The sequence below is a fragment of the Pararge aegeria genome, chromosome 23 (assembly GCF_905163445.1).
Source record: "Pararge aegeria chromosome 23, ilParAegt1.1, whole genome shotgun sequence".
NCBI lineage: Eukaryota > Metazoa > Arthropoda > Insecta > Lepidoptera > Nymphalidae > Pararge > Pararge aegeria.
The window spans coordinates 2441708-2460982 of record NC_053202.1 but is presented as its reverse complement, the minus strand read 5'-3'; the positions used below and the strand labels follow the sequence as shown (position 1 = coordinate 2460982).

The window sequence follows — 19275 nt, the reverse complement described above, 5'->3', positions numbered from 1 at the left end:
TCATGTATTTCGTAGTACTGATGGCCGTTGGAAAAGACGCGTTCTGGAGTGGAGACCGCGAATCGGTAAGCGCAGTGTGAGATGGCCCGCTGGACAGATGACCTTAAAAAGGTGGCCGGAGGTGGCTGGATGAGAAAGCGCAGGACCGTGTTTATTGGCTCGCTCTCGGAAACGCACTATGTTCAGCAGAGGACGCTTGTGGGCTGTTGTTGATGATGATGATCTTAACCTTTTAGATGCAGCAAAGGATTTGGTCCATGGAGAAAACTTCAGTTTCAACGTTAAGCTTATGTTGGATCAAAATACGTGAGTATAAAATCGTGTTTTATGATTTCAATATTAAAAAAAACTGAATTTAATTTAACCCTATCCGCTTTTTTTTACATATTCTAATAAATTAAAATAAAACTACCATTTTAAATATTTTTGAATACTGGCAATGGAAATGCTGTCAATCTCATGTCATTTGTCATCAGTTATACCAACATTAAAAACGCTTCCGTTCAAAAATTTAATCTATCTATTCATAGAGTTGACTGCAGAGATGCATTTTGGCTGTATTATATTTATTTTCATTTTTTTTAGATAAGAACAAAATATTTTTTGCTTGCTGAATGTTAAGCTTGCTTTGAAACTAAAGAATAAAACACTACTGTCAACAGGTTAAGAAATTAGACAGAATTTTGCTATACAATCTGTCAAAATTGTATGTCATTATCAGCTGACAGTGAATAGAATTTCGCTTCGAGAAATTTGAATTATAAACACATGCTTTTCACGTGTTTCGTAAAAACGAAGTGAGTATTTAATTTGTAAGAACTGATGAATGAATTGTCCAACCGCACCAGAAGATGCATAGTTTTTCGATTATACTTGTTTTATTTAATTTATCGCTGAGGGTTAACGCAAACCTGATAATATTACATACGTTCTGTTGCGCGCGCTGGTTCCTACACTCCATAGTATAGGTTCTTATAATGTGCACAATATTTTTAACTGATTCAGCAATCTTGCATTTACTAAATCCTCGTGTTGTTTACTCCACAGGTGCTCGAGTATGTTACTGAAAAAGCGATAGTAATAAAACATTAAAGATGTCCACAAATCCTTGTCAAATCTGCGGCTGCACTGGCTTGAATCTAGTTGATGGGTTCTATTACTGTGTTGAATGTGGTACTCAAGATGTAAATGTTAGAGAGACAGTCGTTGAATCAGCTATGCTAGCAGATGGTACATATGCTGTTACTGATACTAAGAAGATTACTACAATTCTGAAGGATGCTGTCCAGAGTAAGACTTTAATTTATTTCTTTACTAGCAGTTGCCAGTGTTCTTCATGCACGTTTTTTTAATCCTGTGGAAACCATTTACTTTCCTGGGACAACAAGTAATCTATGTTACTCTCTTTTTTTTTTTCTCTCTGTCCTTTAATCTAACTATGTACCAAATATCAAGTTGATTTGTTGCTTAGTTAGGGCATGAAGGAAGGACGAACGAACATGCTATCCAAATTAAAATATTCATTATCAAATCTACTACTACTACTACTTAATGGCCCACTGCTGGGCAAGGTTCTCTCACACATACGACAAAAGTTTAGGCTGAAAACTACCACGTTGGCCAAGTGCAGGTTTGTGGACTCTTATATGTCTTTGTGAATGTTTTAGAGATCTCTCAGGCATGCCGGTTTCCTCCGTTTTTTCTTCCTTCACAGTTGAAACAACTATTATTTTAATTGCATAAAATTATTTTAGTTACGATTTTTATGTGACAGAGCTTGTCCAGGGGGAACTGCTGGTCTTAAGGGTGTGGCTGCCAGTGTAATTACAGGCATGTGCTTCTTACCTATGCGTCAGGTAAATGGATACAGGGCAGCACTTGGCTGGCAAACTGGGGGATGTGTTTCTTTCACTTGTCAAAAAACCCTTCCATAATAATTCATAGTTGAAAAACACCCACATGGGTACCAACACAATGTAGATACTACACTGAGAACAATATGTGGGAACAAACTCAGTATGTTAATGTGGAAAAGCTTACTTACTTTTGGATCGGATTAAGAACAGATCTTTTAAGGGCAATCTGGCTATAATAAAGGAGAAAAGTTGTCAGTGAATGACTCATAATAAAAAGAGAGAATAAATTTACATAAACATACCTACTTCTACTTTAAAAGTGGTCATATCCCTGACAAACACCACTGACCTTTTGGAGTTATGTGCTTTTTATTATTCAAGCCATTTATCACTTGCATTAACGTTGAAGGGAAACATCATCAACCCACATGCTTGACAGTTCTCTATAAAGTTCTCAATGCTGTGTGAAGTCTACCGATCTGCATTTGGTCAGCCTAACCCGTTCTCAATCTGAGGAATCCCATGCTCTGCAGTGGGCTCGTAATGAGTTGACAAAGATGTAAAATACCGACTACAATTAAGTAATAAATACACAAATAATTACGTAACATTTGAATATTAAAAAACATAATATATAATTAACTTATGCAATCCTTAAAGTCCTTAAGCTAAAAAATAATCCTAAACCTGGTTATTTAATAATTACGGTAAATTAATAAATAAATTATTAAATACAGTAAATTATTTAAAAATGCAAGAGGTATCGTTTTTGCCCTGCAGTTAGTTTTTCACGCCAGTCTTAATACCAGATTGGCTAGTAGTGCTAGCATGCCATTAACAAAGCTTAACACATGATTATAATTTATTTATTCATTTGTATGATTTCAGTGAGCGGAGAATGGCATAAATGGCACGCTTACAACTTCATATTAGCCAGTTTGACTGATGAGCTTATAGCTTTAGGTGCTAAGCCAACTGTGAAAATCAAAGTGCTATGGATATGGGTGCGGTATATTAAGAAATTTCAACAAAAAGAAGAACCAGAGTGAGTTATTTATTGAAACTAGCTTAACATTTGATGTATCATTCTATCCGCGGTGAAATATTGCAACTTCTCTGACTTGTGGCTAAACTATATTCATTAGTCCTATTATAGTATGAAGGACTACGTAATCGATAAAAAAGCTCGGGTGTGAATGACTGCTCTAACCAGGTTGCTCTTCTAATAATTTTAATGACAATGTGAGATAGTAAAAACAAAAATTGGTTGTCTTTAAAGTCGGCTTACTGACGATAGTTGAACGTGACAACGTCGTAAGAAAATACTGTTGGAATGGTTGCATTTTTCAAAAGAAAATTTTAATTTGATTTGTTTGATAGATATTAACGTTGCTATAAATAATTGACACCACATTCACTTTTCACTGCACTTCATCCTTGCCGAAAACATGTAAATGTGTTATTGTATAGAAGCTGTCCACTTCATGCCTTGAATGGAACGCCTCAGAGCGAGGTAACGCCGCATATGTCATGTTTTTTCGTGCGTGCAGCCGGCTCCATCGAATTATAAGACGTTGTCACGTCAAAAAAAACACCCTAGCTAAGTTTGTTGTGGGCTTCTTCTTAGACCAGGACGCGTTTGGAACCCTCGTAGCTTTAGTTTTAAGTTTACGAATATCGTTATCGCCATCATCTCACTACCGCGTAATTTTCATGTAATGTACACCTCAAAAGTGCCACCTGGCCCATAGGTACTCGGATAAAGATATTTTTGACTTTGACATTATCAATGCAATTTAACAGTAGCAATGTATCTCCCAAAAAAAATAACTTAATCATTCATTTTATTTTTATGTTAGTATAGCTGTATAAGTGTATATCTAAAAAAATCAATAGTAAAATAATAGTGCGTTAAGTGATGGTAGTAAGCCCCCAGGGAGTTTCTCGGTTTCTTTTACTCGTGGCTCACATTTTTAAGGCTCAGCCTTTGAGAACATTATGGAGAACATTAAAAACGCACATAACTGAAAACTTATAGGTATGTGTTAGGGATCTAACGCAGCCTCTCTCTTATATAATTGTTAAGTGTAAAAGCGCCCTTGAAGCGGTGATAGCGCATTGGGTAGTACTCGACTTCACAATCGGGGAGCCGAGTTCCAATCCCAGCACACACCTCAAATTTAAGTTATGTGCGTTTTAAATAAACAAAAATATCTCTGGCTTTAACGGTGAAGGAAAACATCATGAGGAAACCTGCACGCCTGAGAGTCCTACATAATGTTATCAAAGAGCGGAGTCCACCAATCCGCATAGGGCCAGCGTGGTGGACTACGGCCTTAATCCCTTCTCATTGTGGGAGGAGACCCGTGCTCTGTAGCCGGCCGGTAATGTGATGAAGTGTAAAACCTAAGACGTGTTGCGTTTCTAACACCGGGCTGGTCAAGAATTTCTTGTTTGACAGATATAACTATTTAACATACTTTGGTGTGTAGTCGAACAAGCTAACCAATAGACCAACGAGGTAGTATTTATGCATCAGGGTTTAAAATATAGTGGGAACATGCGAGAACAAAACTCTTATCTAGGTTTTACATGTCTGTTCCAGGGCCACGCAGTTCGAAAGTAATAGTTTAAATGGAGAAGATAAAGAAGAATTAAGTGAAGAAGACATAGATAAAGAAGACATAGACGAATTTGACGATTATGAACTTAATAAAACAAAGAAAACAAAGAAGAAAAATCCAGATAAGCAACAATACGACATTAATAATATAACCAAAGGCATTTTACTAACTATATTATATGTTGCATTAAATTTAGACAAAAGTGATATACAGTTAACACACTTATTTCAATTTATAAGGGAGGGCCGTTTAAGCATTTACAATTGTTCAAAGTATGTGCCTAAAGAATTATCTGTGAAATTAATACCAAACTGGCAGAACTTTAATTACAGCACCACAGAATACACAATTAGAACTATTCGTGCATATGCTATGACACTCTTCAAACGGTTACAATTGGGTGTGCCTTTAGTACCGGACTTAAACAAAATTATAGACAATTATATTAAAGAACTATGTCTTCCAGAAGATTTTAAGGATTTAGTCATATCTTTAATTGCTCTGATGCCATGTGATTCATTACAAATGGATAACCTTTCAATGAAACATTACATATATACACCAGATTATGAAACATTATGTATGTCTTATGTTTTATTAGCTCTTAAAACCTGTTTTGGATTAGACTGCGATTATGAAACTAAGTTATCTGATGCAGTAGATAGAATAAACTGTGAAGAAGATTATTTAAAATCATATAAACTTGGCATGTATTCTGAGCCAACTGATAGATTGTTTTCCTTTCGAGAATGGTATATGTTTATGCAATTGAGAAAAATGATATTAAGTAAATATTTTTTACCCATGGCTAGACAGTTTAATTTACATGCTGACGATAGTGTGTTTATGGAGCATTTAGAAGAAAGGAAAAAACGAAAAATCAGGTTAAGCGATGACGTAACTATGGATATTTTAAATAAAATACCTTTAGATGAGACTACAGTGATTCCTAAGAGTCAATTCCCGGTAAGTCTTACTCCTATGAGTACTTACACGGAAGTTATATTAGAATATATAAATGATCCAGATTTGAAATTACGCCTATGTGAAGACTTCACTAAATACTCACTTAAATATGCTACGAGAGATTTAAAACTTCCTGGCTATAATATTAGTTCTGAATATTTGATCGCAGGTGTGGACGATGCGAATAAAATCATTAATCGATGTATAGTTGGTACGTTAACGGCGAAAGTAGGAGACCCTACTTTAGTTTTAGTTAGGAATTGTGATAATAAAAATTGGCTTAAGACCAGACCTCCAAAGGTTAAACACGTTACTATTATAAATAGTAATAGAACGGATAATGACTGTATATCTAGCAGTGATAGCGTAACGGAAAGAAATGAAAGTGGATCAGATGATGAAGAATGTACAAAACACAGTGGAGATGAAGAAAGTTGGGATGTTATCGAAGAAGAAGATGAAGAAGTATGTATATACGATGATGATTTTAAGAACTTACAAATAGAAGATGAAAAAGAAGACGATAAAAAATACTCAACAAGCCGTGGTGAAATGGATAGATTTGAATTTCAAAATAACAATTTGTATGATAGCAAAACATATATACACGATAGTTTTAGTGAAGTTTCTGCTCAAGAAATAGTTTTCAATCCAGAAACCTTTGACAGAGAGAAAGTTATCCAAGAACTGATAGAAATGGCTTGTAAACAGTACAAAATTCCCATTCCTGAAGAAAAAGAGGAAAGGCGACCCATAAAAAGAAAAAGCTTTGTAAATAACCAAGCTGGCGCTAGTGAACCTAAAAAGAAGAAAAATTTCAGTAAACCTGGAGAGGCAGCTCAAATTAGACAAGGACTAATCGATGCATATTACGAGAATATAAACAATGATGTTTTATTAAAAGTTTCTGATCACGTTAGATCTTGTATTGAATTGACTGAAAATCAAGAAGAATGTAATGCAACGAACAATGCACTCAATAATCAAACTGAAGAAATAGGCACTCGACTTCCCCAAAATAGTCTAGCAGGAGAAATTGGTGCACTGAGTCAAAACTATAATGATGAGAACTTTAGAGGTGACACAAATGTGACAAGTATTGATCAAAACGCATCTGTCCATGACAGTAGTGTACAAGATGAAACAATGAATGGCACAATCGATGATGACGATGAAGAAAATAATATTGAAGAGGTATTACCTCAAACCAATCCTAATTTTGATCCCAAAACACATGATATCAAACAACTGTACGTGAACATCAAAGAGCAAATAGATTTACAAGATATTGGCAATATGGATGTAAATGATCCAGATGTTGAAAATATAATTGATAAGAAAATTGCAGAATTTAAAAATTTTGATAAAAATTATAATCGGGATGATACGGAGAATGAAAATGATAAGCTATCAGAAAAAAGTGAACCGAATGACACAAACGAATCAGATGAAGATCTGTTAGATGATAAGTTATCTTATCTGAGGAACAGGGATAAATCGAATTTAGAATATCTCATGCAAAATTCGTCAACAGAAAATTTTAGATACTGGATGAAACACTATAAAACGAGAGTCTTTATTGGTAGTAACACAATGACGCAAAAGTTTAATCTCGAACTAGAAGAGAATTGTCCAAAAAGTTTTGTGTTTGTTATAACCGAGTGTGCTTTTATAGCTGAATGTACAGCTTTCGCGCTTTATAAGCGTCTACAGAGATTGGAAGAGAGACTAACGAGTCATATAGACAAATTATGACGAATATTAATCTCTTTAGCTCTTCTAAGTGGTCTATTATCTTTCAAAAGATAAATGGCAGAATTATTGGGGTACCCTCTAGAATATCCTCAGAGTTAAATGCAGGTTGACGGGCTGTAAGTGAGGAGCCAGCTCTACGCCATTATTCCTATCGCCAGCCGTATGACATCAACAATGGGTTGTGGTCTTGTCTGTCTCTGTGGTTGAATGAATATTTAAAAAACCTAACCCAGTGGGCCCATCCATCATTTCTTGACCTGCTCTCTTATGTGAATTGTTCGTAACAAAATATTCATCAGTTATTCTAGTACCCATAACACAAGCTACGCTTACATTGGGGCTAGATGGCGATGTGTGTATTGTCGTAACATTATTATTTATTTATTAAAATATATATGCTAACTCTCATTGATTTAATATGTTATTATCGTCTATCCATAGATTTAATATAGGTATATTAAATATATGGATGCTATCAAATGCTATCCCCCTGGCCCCTTTTTACTAGGGAACCAAACACAAGTTTTCTTTATGTTCCAAAGAAAACTCTTTTGAAAAAAGAAATTGGACTTCTCTCGTGCTCCGTATCATCTTGATTATTATTTAATCAGAGAACAACACAGAAGTTTTTAAAGGGCCAGGGTAATAGCACATATATTTTTCCATGTACTCTTTTCTATCATTTTAAAATTTTGTCATTGTTGTGCATATTTTATTCATTTTTAATAAGTCGTTTTAATCAGTCTGTAATTCAATTTCGTGTAAGTGTTAGTATCCTCTTTGGTGGGGATTCTGAATCCACGAATCTAGACTGAAATATTTATAGACATATAAATGCACAAAAGTATTAATTTTTATTAACGCAGTGTATTTTTCTCTTTATTATTAAAATAAATAAATCGCTTTTGACATTGAAGGTCTGAAAAATGAACTTCGTGCCTTTCAATCTCCTTATAAATTTTAAAAAACCTCTGTCATTAAAAAGCTTCAATTTTGAAGCTGTCGACTGGGTGAAAAGTAAAAATAAAATAATTATTTACTCATCGCTTACTACGTTATTAAAATTTAATAAGATGCTCGCAAAGAATTTATACTCTTTGTTACGTGGACGAAGTTCCATGGTTCCTAAATTCCACGTGCCAAAGCGAAATTGGACGCAAGTTGGCATGCACGTAGGGATTCCATCAAAGATCAAATGTTCCTATGGGGTAAGATCAAAAATGATCCTTGGATTTACCCATGTACTTAAATCGTGTTACTGTATTACATTATTAGCTCGACGTTCAGAATTGTTGCTCGCAAGGATGGCACTATTTCGATTTCATAAAAATCGTATTCGCGGGTGCTATTTGATAATTTATAATTTCTGATATTTGTCTGTTCTGGTCTGGTAAGAGGCTTTTGAATAAGGAGTTACCATAGATTAGTGTTCCGGCAAGATATCGCGTAAAAACTGTCATACCTCAGACAGGTTATCCTGCTATTATCTTAGCCTGCATCATCTGGTGATCTTTCGCCTTATTCTACGTTTGTTGAGAAAAAAGGTATTTAATACATTTGAAGTTTTATAGTAATCATTATATTAGTTTTAGCTAGTTATCTCATTATAGGACCACCAAGTTTCACTCATGACTCAACATTAAAATTTGAGGTTTTTATGACGGTGTGCGCACGCATCGTAAGAAGGGGGCTGGCAGACGATGTATTCCCCTCAATCGGTTTCGCAACTACCTTCATCCTGTTAAAATCGTGTAACCATGTGCGCGCGCATTTCGTTACATCGTATAATTTCACTCGCATGATTTTTTCCAAACGCCGCTAAAGAAGTATATCTTCAAAAAAAAACCACCACTGTTATATTTTTCGTAGTGAGCGGCAGCGACGATTTGTAGCTTGAGGCGGCCACCGTGTACCCGTATTACCCGTGTAGGTAGAAAATATGCTGGTGGCGTTTTGTGGTTGTGGCCAGTGGCCCGTGTGTGGGGACACATCTATCTATTCTCATAGATTACGTCATAAACACGAATTCACGCAGCCATTTTGTTTTGCAGGAAATGCTCCTGCATATCGTATTCATGTACACTGTCTGGTTGACACCGGTAGGTTTCTTCCTCTCCCAGCTGAAGGTGTGGCGGCGGGAATATGTCCAGCAGTAATCCAATATGATTAATGTTTTTTGCTTAGATTAAAAATTGGTCTCCGCTGAGCTACAACTAGAGTGCGGTACTACCCGCATGTTAAATCCTAACTTAATACTATAAATGTGAAAGTATTCGATTGTTCTTCCTTCACGCTCTTTTTAAGCAACCAATAAATTTGATTTTTTGTATAGAGTTATTTGAAAGGAAGAAGCGTTAAATAGGCAAATTTTATTCGAGGAAACAAAACTGTTCCCACGCTTAAAACCGTAATAAACGCACACGAAGAACGTGGGTAACAGTTGGTTAAAGAATTAGAACAGTATTATATCCCGTGACGTTGAAAAAAATATTAATAATAGATGGTCGATGTTGTGACTTTTATTTCGCACAACGAGACGTAGTATATATCAGCGGGTATTTATTCCTATCCCTATCCCTAATAATATTATAAATGTCAATATTAATTTGGTTTGTTACGCTTTCACGGAAAAACTACTTAACCGATCCTCATGAAACTTTGTACACATATTCTTGGAAGTGTTAGAAGTAATATAGGATATCTTATCCCGACATTAAGCTCGGTTCCTTTGGGAGAGGGGATGAGTGTTCGACGATTTTACACCATAACTCCGACAAATTATAACCGATTTAAATAATTATTTTTTACTATAGAGGTTATAATATGTGTTTAATTTTGCCCAAACTGTGGTTGGAGGACAGAGGACAGCACTCCTCAGCGGACAGCAGCAAACTCCTCATTTAGGGCTTAGTGATACTGAATACTTTAATTTTTTTTAGATCTACAACTAAATTTAATGCCACATCAAAAAACAAAATCTAACGTAGACGAAGTCGCGGGCAACAGCTAACTCTATACTTTAATGGCACAACCTCCCTGGCGCAGCTGAGAGCGCTGTATTGTGAATAGGTTAAATTTTTCTGGATGTTCTTTGGTCGGGTCGAACTTGAGAGGCTTTGGGTGTGGATAGTTACCCACCCTAATTGGCTTTGAGCGCTGCGGAGATCAGTTAGTATTATAAAGTTGTTTTGGGTAATAAAGAATTTAGTTTTGTATGGCTATTTAATTATTTTCCTAATGTATTACTTTGAAATTCAGTGCCTGCTTAGATTAAGCTAAGCTCCGGAATATGGTCGCTCTGAGCATCATAAAAAAGGTAACGATCACTCAGACGACGATGTAGGGAGCTACTTAAGCGGATCGTCTCTATGTAGTCAAATCAGAAATGAGGAGATACTTCGTGTCCCCTTAGCGTAACGTCTCTTCGCAAAGATTGCGTTCACCATACTACCGTTCTAATATAGTTTATATCACTGACCTGTGGTTTATGTGCTCTTTCCAAACAATTTGTGTAAGCTTTCGGGCCGTGATATTCTTTTGCGGCGGGACTTGCCCTGCCCATTTACCTCGTATAAAGAGATACGTAATTGCCTACATGAATCAACGGGTTGCGAAGTTTAAGTAGCAGTGGTGAGGGCATAGGAAAACCAATAGATGTTGGTGTTTCAAAATAACTCAAAAATAGTTTGAGTAAGTAGCGAACCCACGTTGTTTTCACATCGTTAGTAAATCGCAGATTAATGCGAAACTACGTAGACAATATCATGTAGGTAATAATAACACAAGTTCATAAACGAAATACGTAGTACCTCGCAGAGCAAGGGTTTAACGTTGTGTTAGTATCCTCTTAGAGTATTAGATATGGAGTGTTCATTTTAAAAGATGTAAGCACAAAAACTGTAGTATCCAGAGCCGTAAATCTAGCTAAATTACAAAAGTTGTTGATGTTTATTGTTTACTGTTTGAGTGTAAATTTGATTTTGGGTTGGAGTAATATTGTTCTGTGTTTTGGGTCCTCCACCCTAATTTAGCCAGATTTTGAAACAAAATGAAGGACTCGAAATCAGCTCAAACCAAAATAGAAGATTTAAATGAGCTGCGAAGTTATTTTTCTAGTCACAATGTAGTGCGCGAATACATTTCTCACAGTTCTAAAGTGCATTCCGTTGGATGGTCTTGTGATGGACGAAGGCTTGCTTCTGGATCTTTTGATAAGAGTGTCGCTATATTTAACTTAGAGAGGAGTAGATTGGTAACTAATTTTTTTTTACTCAAACTTCATGTTTTTTTGAGGTTATATGTTATGACGAAAGTTATGATATTTTTTCTAATTACCTAAGAGTCGGTGAGCAGTCTTGTTCTTTATTCTAAACTATAAATATAAGCAGTATGACTGCTATCTAGACATCAATATCTACTTATGTAGTAATAACTGCAAAAAGAAAAAAATCCTAGCAAAAAGGGCTAGCATGTGACAAAAATTTGGATTATGACATAATTAACGCGTACCTGTACGCGTAAAGCAGGGGAACATGGAGTTGATCAAAAAACATGTGCTATAGGTACTGAATGCCTAACTTTATCATTGACTAAAAGTGCCCCATGGTATTTATTACCCACAGTGAATAAATAGTTTGTTTTACAACTTAAGAAAGGATGATATTTAGTGTAAAATAAAAATGTTGGGAATTTGATAATTTTCCATAACCAAATGTAGCCTATATTATTCTCTGTCCTTTGACATAACTCTATGCCAAAAATTTAGTTGATTGGTTGCTCAGTTAAGCTTAAAGTAAGGCCAAACAAATAAACACACTTTTGCATTTATAATAATGGTATGGATTTTCATTTTAGGTACAGGATTTTGTATTTAGGGGTCACACAGGATCGGTAGATCAGCTGTGTTGGCATGCATCTCATCCGGACCTTTTAAGTACAGCAAGTGGAGATAAATCAGTACGAATATGGGATACAAGGTAAAGCCAATAGTATCAACCAACAAAAAGTTATTGTAGCACTCATATTTAGGGTTGCAGCCAGGCGCAAAATGAAAAGAAGTTACTGAACTGAGCTGTTGGTTATATGGCCGCTTGTTGTAGCCGTCATAGTATGGCTATCCAGTGGGTATGTTTATGTAGCACACAGTTTTGTCTTTCATTAAGTTATTGTTCTGATTATATAACTACTATAGACAGACAAAAAGAGAGAGAGATGGACGACTGTTTCGGTTTTGATTTTCTTTTTGGATTAGTAGTATCAATTAAGACTTCATAACATCATGCTATGACCTACTACTAAATCTTCCAGTTACAGTTTTATTATAAGTATAGATAATGATAGTTAACTGTGAATATACCACAGTATTAAGCTTGTAATCTATTGGAAATATAGATTATAAAAAATTTCAATAATTGCAGATCACGGAAGTGTGCAGCAACAATAACAACAAAAGGTGAAAACATAAACATAGCATGGTCACCAAACGGTGCCACAATAGCGGTGGGAAACAAAGAGGACCTGGTCTCATTTATAGATGCTCGCAATTACAAAGTTGTAAGTTTATTAGCTACCTGCCTCCACGTCTAGTAGCTAGCATGTGCAACTACAGATCTCAAAACCTGCTCTCCTGGATGTGGAACCTGCCAAAAAATTGTTCAGTTTGGGTTTTTTTTGTTAAGTAATTTTAATTACTAGCCAGGCTTTGTCTGGCTAATCTGAGCTTCTTGGGTGCCAATTATGAAATTTTCTATCTCATCATCATCATCATCATCATCATTTCAACCAATTGATGTATACTGTTGGACATGGTCTGCTTGTCTCCAGCGGCTCCCAGCTACAAGCCTGATGTCATCTGTCCACCTCGTTGGGGGGCGACCTACGCTGCGTTTACCGGTGCGGGGTCGCATTTTTTTCTACTTCTACTTAATCCATTGATATATTTGGTACCAAAATAGCGCCATCTAGCTACAATATTGGTAAACCGTAATCTCTCTAGATAAAGTTCTTTCGATACCATATAAATCATAGATAACTTTTACGCGATCGAATAAGTGAAGGTAGGTAGAAAATCTCTGGACCTCTGGATATAATCACAGGAGGATACTTCTGCTTTATACCTACCTTGTGCACGCCACTGGTCTATGCCTTAGAACCGTCCCTCCTATGGGAGAGGAGGTCTGTGCACGGCAATGAGACGTTTGTAGGCTGTTGATGATGATGAAGCTTCAAAGCTAAAGCAGCAAAGCTGATGATGAAGAATCGGTAACCATTTTCATTTACCTTTTTGTCGGACCAAGGCAGGACAACATGCGCCTGTCTTTCGAATTTACTCACTTTTAAATGCTTACAGAAAAAAACTGTCACATTTTTAGTATATTTGACCTAAAAAAATATGTCAAACATATACTTACATAGCTTAAGTTTATTTATTTATTTCCCGTTTTACTTTTTTATCATCCCTTTTCTTTGTATTCAGTTTCAAACTTTGCTTTGTTAGTTTTTTCCTTTTAGCTTTTAGATCATTTTAATTAAGCATCTGCGGTCATTTCTAGAAGCTCTCGATCAACTATCTTTCTCTTTTTATTAAGTTATTCTCATGATAATGTCATGACTGTTACCAGTTTAATGATACAATAAAAAAAGGCTTAATGCTCCAAAGCCCATTGGCGGGCTTAAACAACTATTACCACAAGTACCTAAGTTGTGATAACTGAAACCGACGGCTTTACGAGGTACATGGGTTGCCACAACTTATTACATAGCTCTGGGCTGTTTTGTCCGAATGGGGATTCAAACCAAAGCACTTGTGATCTGTAGTTGAAAAAAAAATAAAAAATAAAAAAAAAACATTTTATTTCAGGTCGGGGACCCATATACAAAATTTAACACAAAATAAATATAAGACAGATTTTAAAAATAAATAAATAAAGAAATAATGTAATTAAAATCTAGAATTAAAAATTACAATCAATTAAATTTCAATTAAAAAATAAATTAAATTACAATTAAAATTAAAAAAATGCTAACATGTCAGTGAAAATCATCATCCACGGTTTCTTAATGGCGAAAACGAAAAAAACGTGCGCTAAGACACCGACTAGACAACATCCTGTTGCGTACACTTCATACCAGCGTAAACCAAACCAACCGATTGGCGCAGTGGGCAGCGACCCTGCTTTCTGAGTCCAAGGCCGTGGGTTCGATTCCCTCAACTGGACAATATTTGTGTGATGAACATGAATGTTTTTCAGTGTCTGGGTGTTTTTCTATATATTATAAGTATTTATGTATATTATTCATAAAAAATATTTATCAGTTATCTTAGTAACCATAACCAAAGCTACGCTTACTTTGGGATTAGATGGCGATGTGTGTATTGTCGTAGTATATTTATTTATTTATTTATAAAAGCATTGCCTACCCTAAAATTTATGTATGTTTCATAATTGACAAGAATTTTTCAATATCACGCCTTCTATATGCATACCCTGGTCAAAAACTCTGTGCACACCACTGACAACATCTAGTTTGATATATCTTTGGATTTCTTTTAGGTGACCGAAGAACAATTTAACTTTGAAGTGAATGAGATCTCATGGAATAACACATCGGACTTGTTCTTCTTGACAAACGGCCTCGGTTGTGTTCACATATTGACGTAAGTGTTTGTTTTATTCAAAGTTAACTATACAATGTTACCGGGAATCGAAATTGGGATTTCCACTTACAAGAGCACAGCGCTCATCAATGCGCAATGAAGATCAAAAATTTTATGACGTATGCGGCGTTACCTCGCTCTGAGGCGTTCCATTCAAGGCTTGAAGTGCAAGCGAGAGCGCGGAACGAGCGACAAAGAGGCACAGTCGGCCTCCGCGTTCGACATCTGTCTCTCTCCTACTTGAGTGAGCGATGCGTCCGCGTGGACAGCTTCTATACAATAAAACATTTACATGTTTTCGGCAAGGATGAAGTGCAGTGGAAAGTGAATGTGGTGTCAACTGTTTATAGCAACGATAATATCTATCAAACAAATAAAATTAAAATTTTCTTTTGAAAAATGCAACCATTCCCTCAGTATTTTCTTACGACGTTGTCACGTTCAACTATCGTCAGTAAGCCGACTTTACAGACAACCAATTTTTTTTTGTACATTATATCTATCTGCCATCGGCTTTTCCAGCCATAATTGTTTACATGCTGTTTGATTTCGAGGGGTATTCCAATATCCTCCCCTATAAAGTTAATTATGGTCCGGCATTTGAAGCTTTATCATTCGTCCAAGTTTAATATGTGCCATCTTTTCAGAAGTTTAGTATTTGTGTCTGACTCTGTAAGCAGTCTCTGTGCCATGATATTGGGATGTTTCTCGAACAACTCTGTTTCCGAGCTTGTGTTTCTTGGAGTATTTCGAAGATCAAAATAAAAAAAATCTTATAATTTGTTTAGTAAATTATGTGGTGGTAGTAAATTAAGTGGGTCTATATCTGTTATATTTTAAACTGGCTTTTGCCCTGGTTTAGTTTTTCTATACTGCGAAATGACTACTGTTACGAGCATAAAAATTTTATGAGAGTTAAAGAAAATACAAAAAAAAACATTTTTGTCGACAGATACCCAACGTTGGAGCTACAGACAGTACTGAAGGCACATCCAGGCACGTGCATATGTATCGAGCACGATCCAACGGGACGGTACTTCGCGACAGGGTCAGCTGATGCCTTAGTGTCACTATGGGACGTCAATGAGCTAGCTTGTTTGAGAGTTTTCTCTAGGTAAGTAACTATAGCATCTTTGTTTTTTTTATTCCGCTACAGGTTAGCCCTTAACTGCAATCTCACCGGGCGGTAATCATACCCCTAATCGGTGGCCACGCGACATCGCACCGGAACATTGCTTAGTGGCACGTCTTTGTCGGTAGGTTGGTAACTAGCCACGGCCAAAGCCTCCACCAGACCGGAGAAAATTCAGAAATAAATTCCCAAATTGCCATCGTCGGAGATCGTCAAAATTGTATTGTCTGTTGCAGACGTAGGCCCTTATAAAAACCCATAAAATCTTCGGGGTTCTTTTAACGTTCACCGTATCAACCCATTACACGGGGTCTCCTCCCACAATGAGAAGGGGTTAAGGCCGTAGTCCACCACGCTGGCCCAGTGCGGATTGGTGGACTCCACACACTTTTGAGAACATTACGTAGAACTCTCAGAACATTATGTAGATCATTTTTAAAACTAACTAACTAGTAGATATTAATAAAGCGTTGATGGCGCAGTGGGTAGGAGCTTTACTTCACTTTCGAGGAGCCGAGTTCGAATCCCACTCACTCTAACTTTTCTAAGTTATATTTGTTTTAAGTAATTAAAATATCACTTGCTTCAACGATGAAGGAAAACATCGTGAGGAAACCTGCATGCCTGGGAGTTCTCCATATTGTTCTCAAAGGTGTGTGGAGTCCACCAATCCGCACTGGGCCGTAACATAATCACACCCACGTGTTGAATGTATTAGAAATAAATGTGGCGCGTAACGGAAAAATGTGACTTAGAAATAAAGATGTCGCGTAACAGAAAAAGGTTACAAGATGGCGCGTGACAGGAAAACGTTAAATTGCTATAAAATTTCTCCTATACGTTGACGGCCGATTGGCGCAGTGAGCAGCGACCCTGCTTTCTGAGCTAAGGCTGTGGGTTCGATTCCCACAATTGGTCAATGTTTGTGTGATGAACATGAATGCTTTTCAGTGTCTGGGTTTTTAATTATATATTATAAGTATTTATGTATATCTATCTATATATATATAAAAGAGGCAGTGTGTGGGTATGTTCCGTATAGGCTCCGAAACGGCTGGACCGATTTCAATGAAACTTTCAGGGAATCTCCGGATTGACCTGGCGAGTAATCCTGTAGTTTGGTGACGATCGGATCTCCTATTGAACTGTCAAACTGTCAAAAACAACTTTTATTTACTATGATGATATTCTATTGTTGGGTGTACATGGGTGTAGATAATGATCTTCACCCGCTCGAGAAGAGAATAGAAGAGAATGAATACGGAGAGAAATAAAAGATTTAATATATTAAAAGACTTAAATTAAAAATTTAATGATGTAAGTTTATTGTTTAAATAAAATAAAGCAAAATCTAGCCCGGCGAAGCGGGCTGGGTACGCTAGTTATTCATATAATTCATCAGTCATCTCAGTACCCATAACACAAGCTACGCTTACTTTGGGACTAGATGGCGATGTGTGTATTGTCGTAGTACATTTATTTATTATTATTTTTATAAAGAAGTTTAACTTATTTAGATTTGGAAAGCTAAGATGATGACGATGATATTAATAGAAATCACGATACATGTTTTGTCATTAGGTTAGAGTGGCCAGTCCGTACGCTGTCGTTCAGTTTCGATGGCCGCCTGCTCGCGTCAGCGAGTGAAGACCACATCATCGATATCGGGGACACGGAAACAGGTTGGTCACCACTGTTAGCATACTTTACGATTTTATTTATAACTTGCATAACATAATTTTGTAATTTATAGTGTTTTTACCTACACTTGGAGGGAATGTCAATTTTATAAATTTAAAAATAAAAAAAATTCGGAACATACAGGATTTGAACCTGCTACTCTGAAAATCGTATAATATGTAGTTCCTGAGATTTGTGCTTTTAACTAAACAAACTTTTTAGCATTACAATATTAGTATGTATATTTTTTAATCATAGTGTGTTATTTTTATTTGAGGACGGACAGAGTTTGATGATGTATGACTGGCAAAATCCAGCAGTGGACGTTCTGTGTTTAAGATGTTGAATGTCTGGCAAAATCCAGCAGTGGACGGCGTGTGTTTGAGATTTTGAAAGACTGGCAAAATCCAGTAGTAGACGTTGTGTGTTCAAGATGATGAATGACTGGATAAATACATAAGACTTTCTGTGTTTAAGATGAAGAATGACTGATGAATTACTGGCAAAATCCAGAAGTGAACGTTGTGTGTTCAATAAATGGCTGGCAAAATGGATGTAACGTACTGTGTTTAAGATGATGAATGACTTGCAATGCCTGCCAATAGTTGTTTCATGTCAATGAATGGTTTCAGGGGAGAAGGTAGCTGAGATACCAGTGTCGGCAGCCACGTTCACGGTGGCGTGGCATCCCGCACGGTATTTGCTGGCCTTCGCGTGCGAGGATAAGGAGCCCCCGGAACGTAAACGCGACGCTGGCAACCTCAAGCTGTGGGGGCTGAGTAACGCGTAGTCCTGCCCGCCACTGGCATAACTGACGTGCAACAGGGGGGGGGGGATATGGTTGCCAAATGACAAAACTACTAATAAAATAAAACTTAGATATGTTATTTTTTACTTTTTTTACATGACCTCCAAAAAAATTCAAAATTCATTTCACAGTCTTACACTATAGCAGTATTATCGAATTTGGGTTTGATGATACACATTACCTTATGTTCGCCTTATTTTGTACTATTTTTAATTCACTGTGTAACTGTTAATTGAAATAAACTTATTATTTTTTATTTCAAGTAGGCCTAATATAAGCACTTTTGAAACGTCAAGTCTGTGTGTTTGTAGTGACTCTACCACTGGAAGGCAGATTCTACCGAGAAGAAGCTGGCAAGAAACTCAGCAGTTGCTCTTTTCCAAAATCAACAATTTACATTTTAAAATTCATTTTTCTATCTTGTGAGAGATGAAAGCGGAGCCATGCAACCTTGTCATTAAGAAATTCATGAATTGTATAGTAACCTCGCTGTAATAAATGTGTTTTAACACATTCTTTAAAGTTATGCATTGGTAGGTCCAAAATTACTTTAGGAATCATATTATAAAAGCGTATACTCAATCCCACAAATGACCTTTCGCAGACGGTATGCAATGTCACTAAATTACGACCATTTCTTGTAAGTCGACTGTTTTAAGTGGTAGGTACCGCGTTGGATCTTAGTTTTGCCACGTGATTAAGAGTTCCACTGAGTTAACTGCCAGACTCTTAACAGGTTTGTCGGTTACCGCCTTATACTGGTTGAATTCCCAACTCGTGTCACGCTGCGACTCGTT

General features: G+C 36.4%; 2 protein-coding genes across 3 annotated transcripts; both read left to right on the top strand.

Moving 5' to 3' along the window:
- Positions 1-549: 549 nt before the first annotated feature.
- Positions 550-8132, top strand: LOC120634210. Of its 2 annotated transcripts, none has more exons than XM_039904677.1 (4): positions 550-797; positions 1048-1290; positions 2745-2901; positions 4462-8132. In XM_039904677.1, the coding sequence occupies exons 2-4, from the start codon at positions 1095-1097 to the stop codon at positions 7199-7201; spliced, it is 3093 nt and encodes a 1030-aa protein (XP_039760611.1). In that variant the 5' UTR covers positions 550-797; positions 1048-1094; the 3' UTR covers positions 7202-8132. The 2 variants fall into 2 exon arrangements, with proteins under 2 accessions (XP_039760611.1, XP_039760612.1); XM_039904678.1 differs by lacking the exon at positions 550-797 and adding an exon at positions 827-968.
- A 2967-nt stretch (positions 8133-11099) lies between these two features.
- Positions 11100-18515, top strand: LOC120634387 (THO complex subunit 3). The gene is made up of 7 exons (XM_039904911.1): positions 11100-11453; positions 12056-12177; positions 12619-12754; positions 14755-14858; positions 15811-15972; positions 17572-17672; positions 18303-18515. Exons 1-7 carry the CDS (start codon positions 11250-11252, stop codon positions 18458-18460), a joined length of 987 nt encoding a protein of 328 aa, XP_039760845.1. The 5' UTR covers positions 11100-11249; the 3' UTR covers positions 18461-18515.
- Positions 18516-19275: the final 760 nt, after the last annotated feature.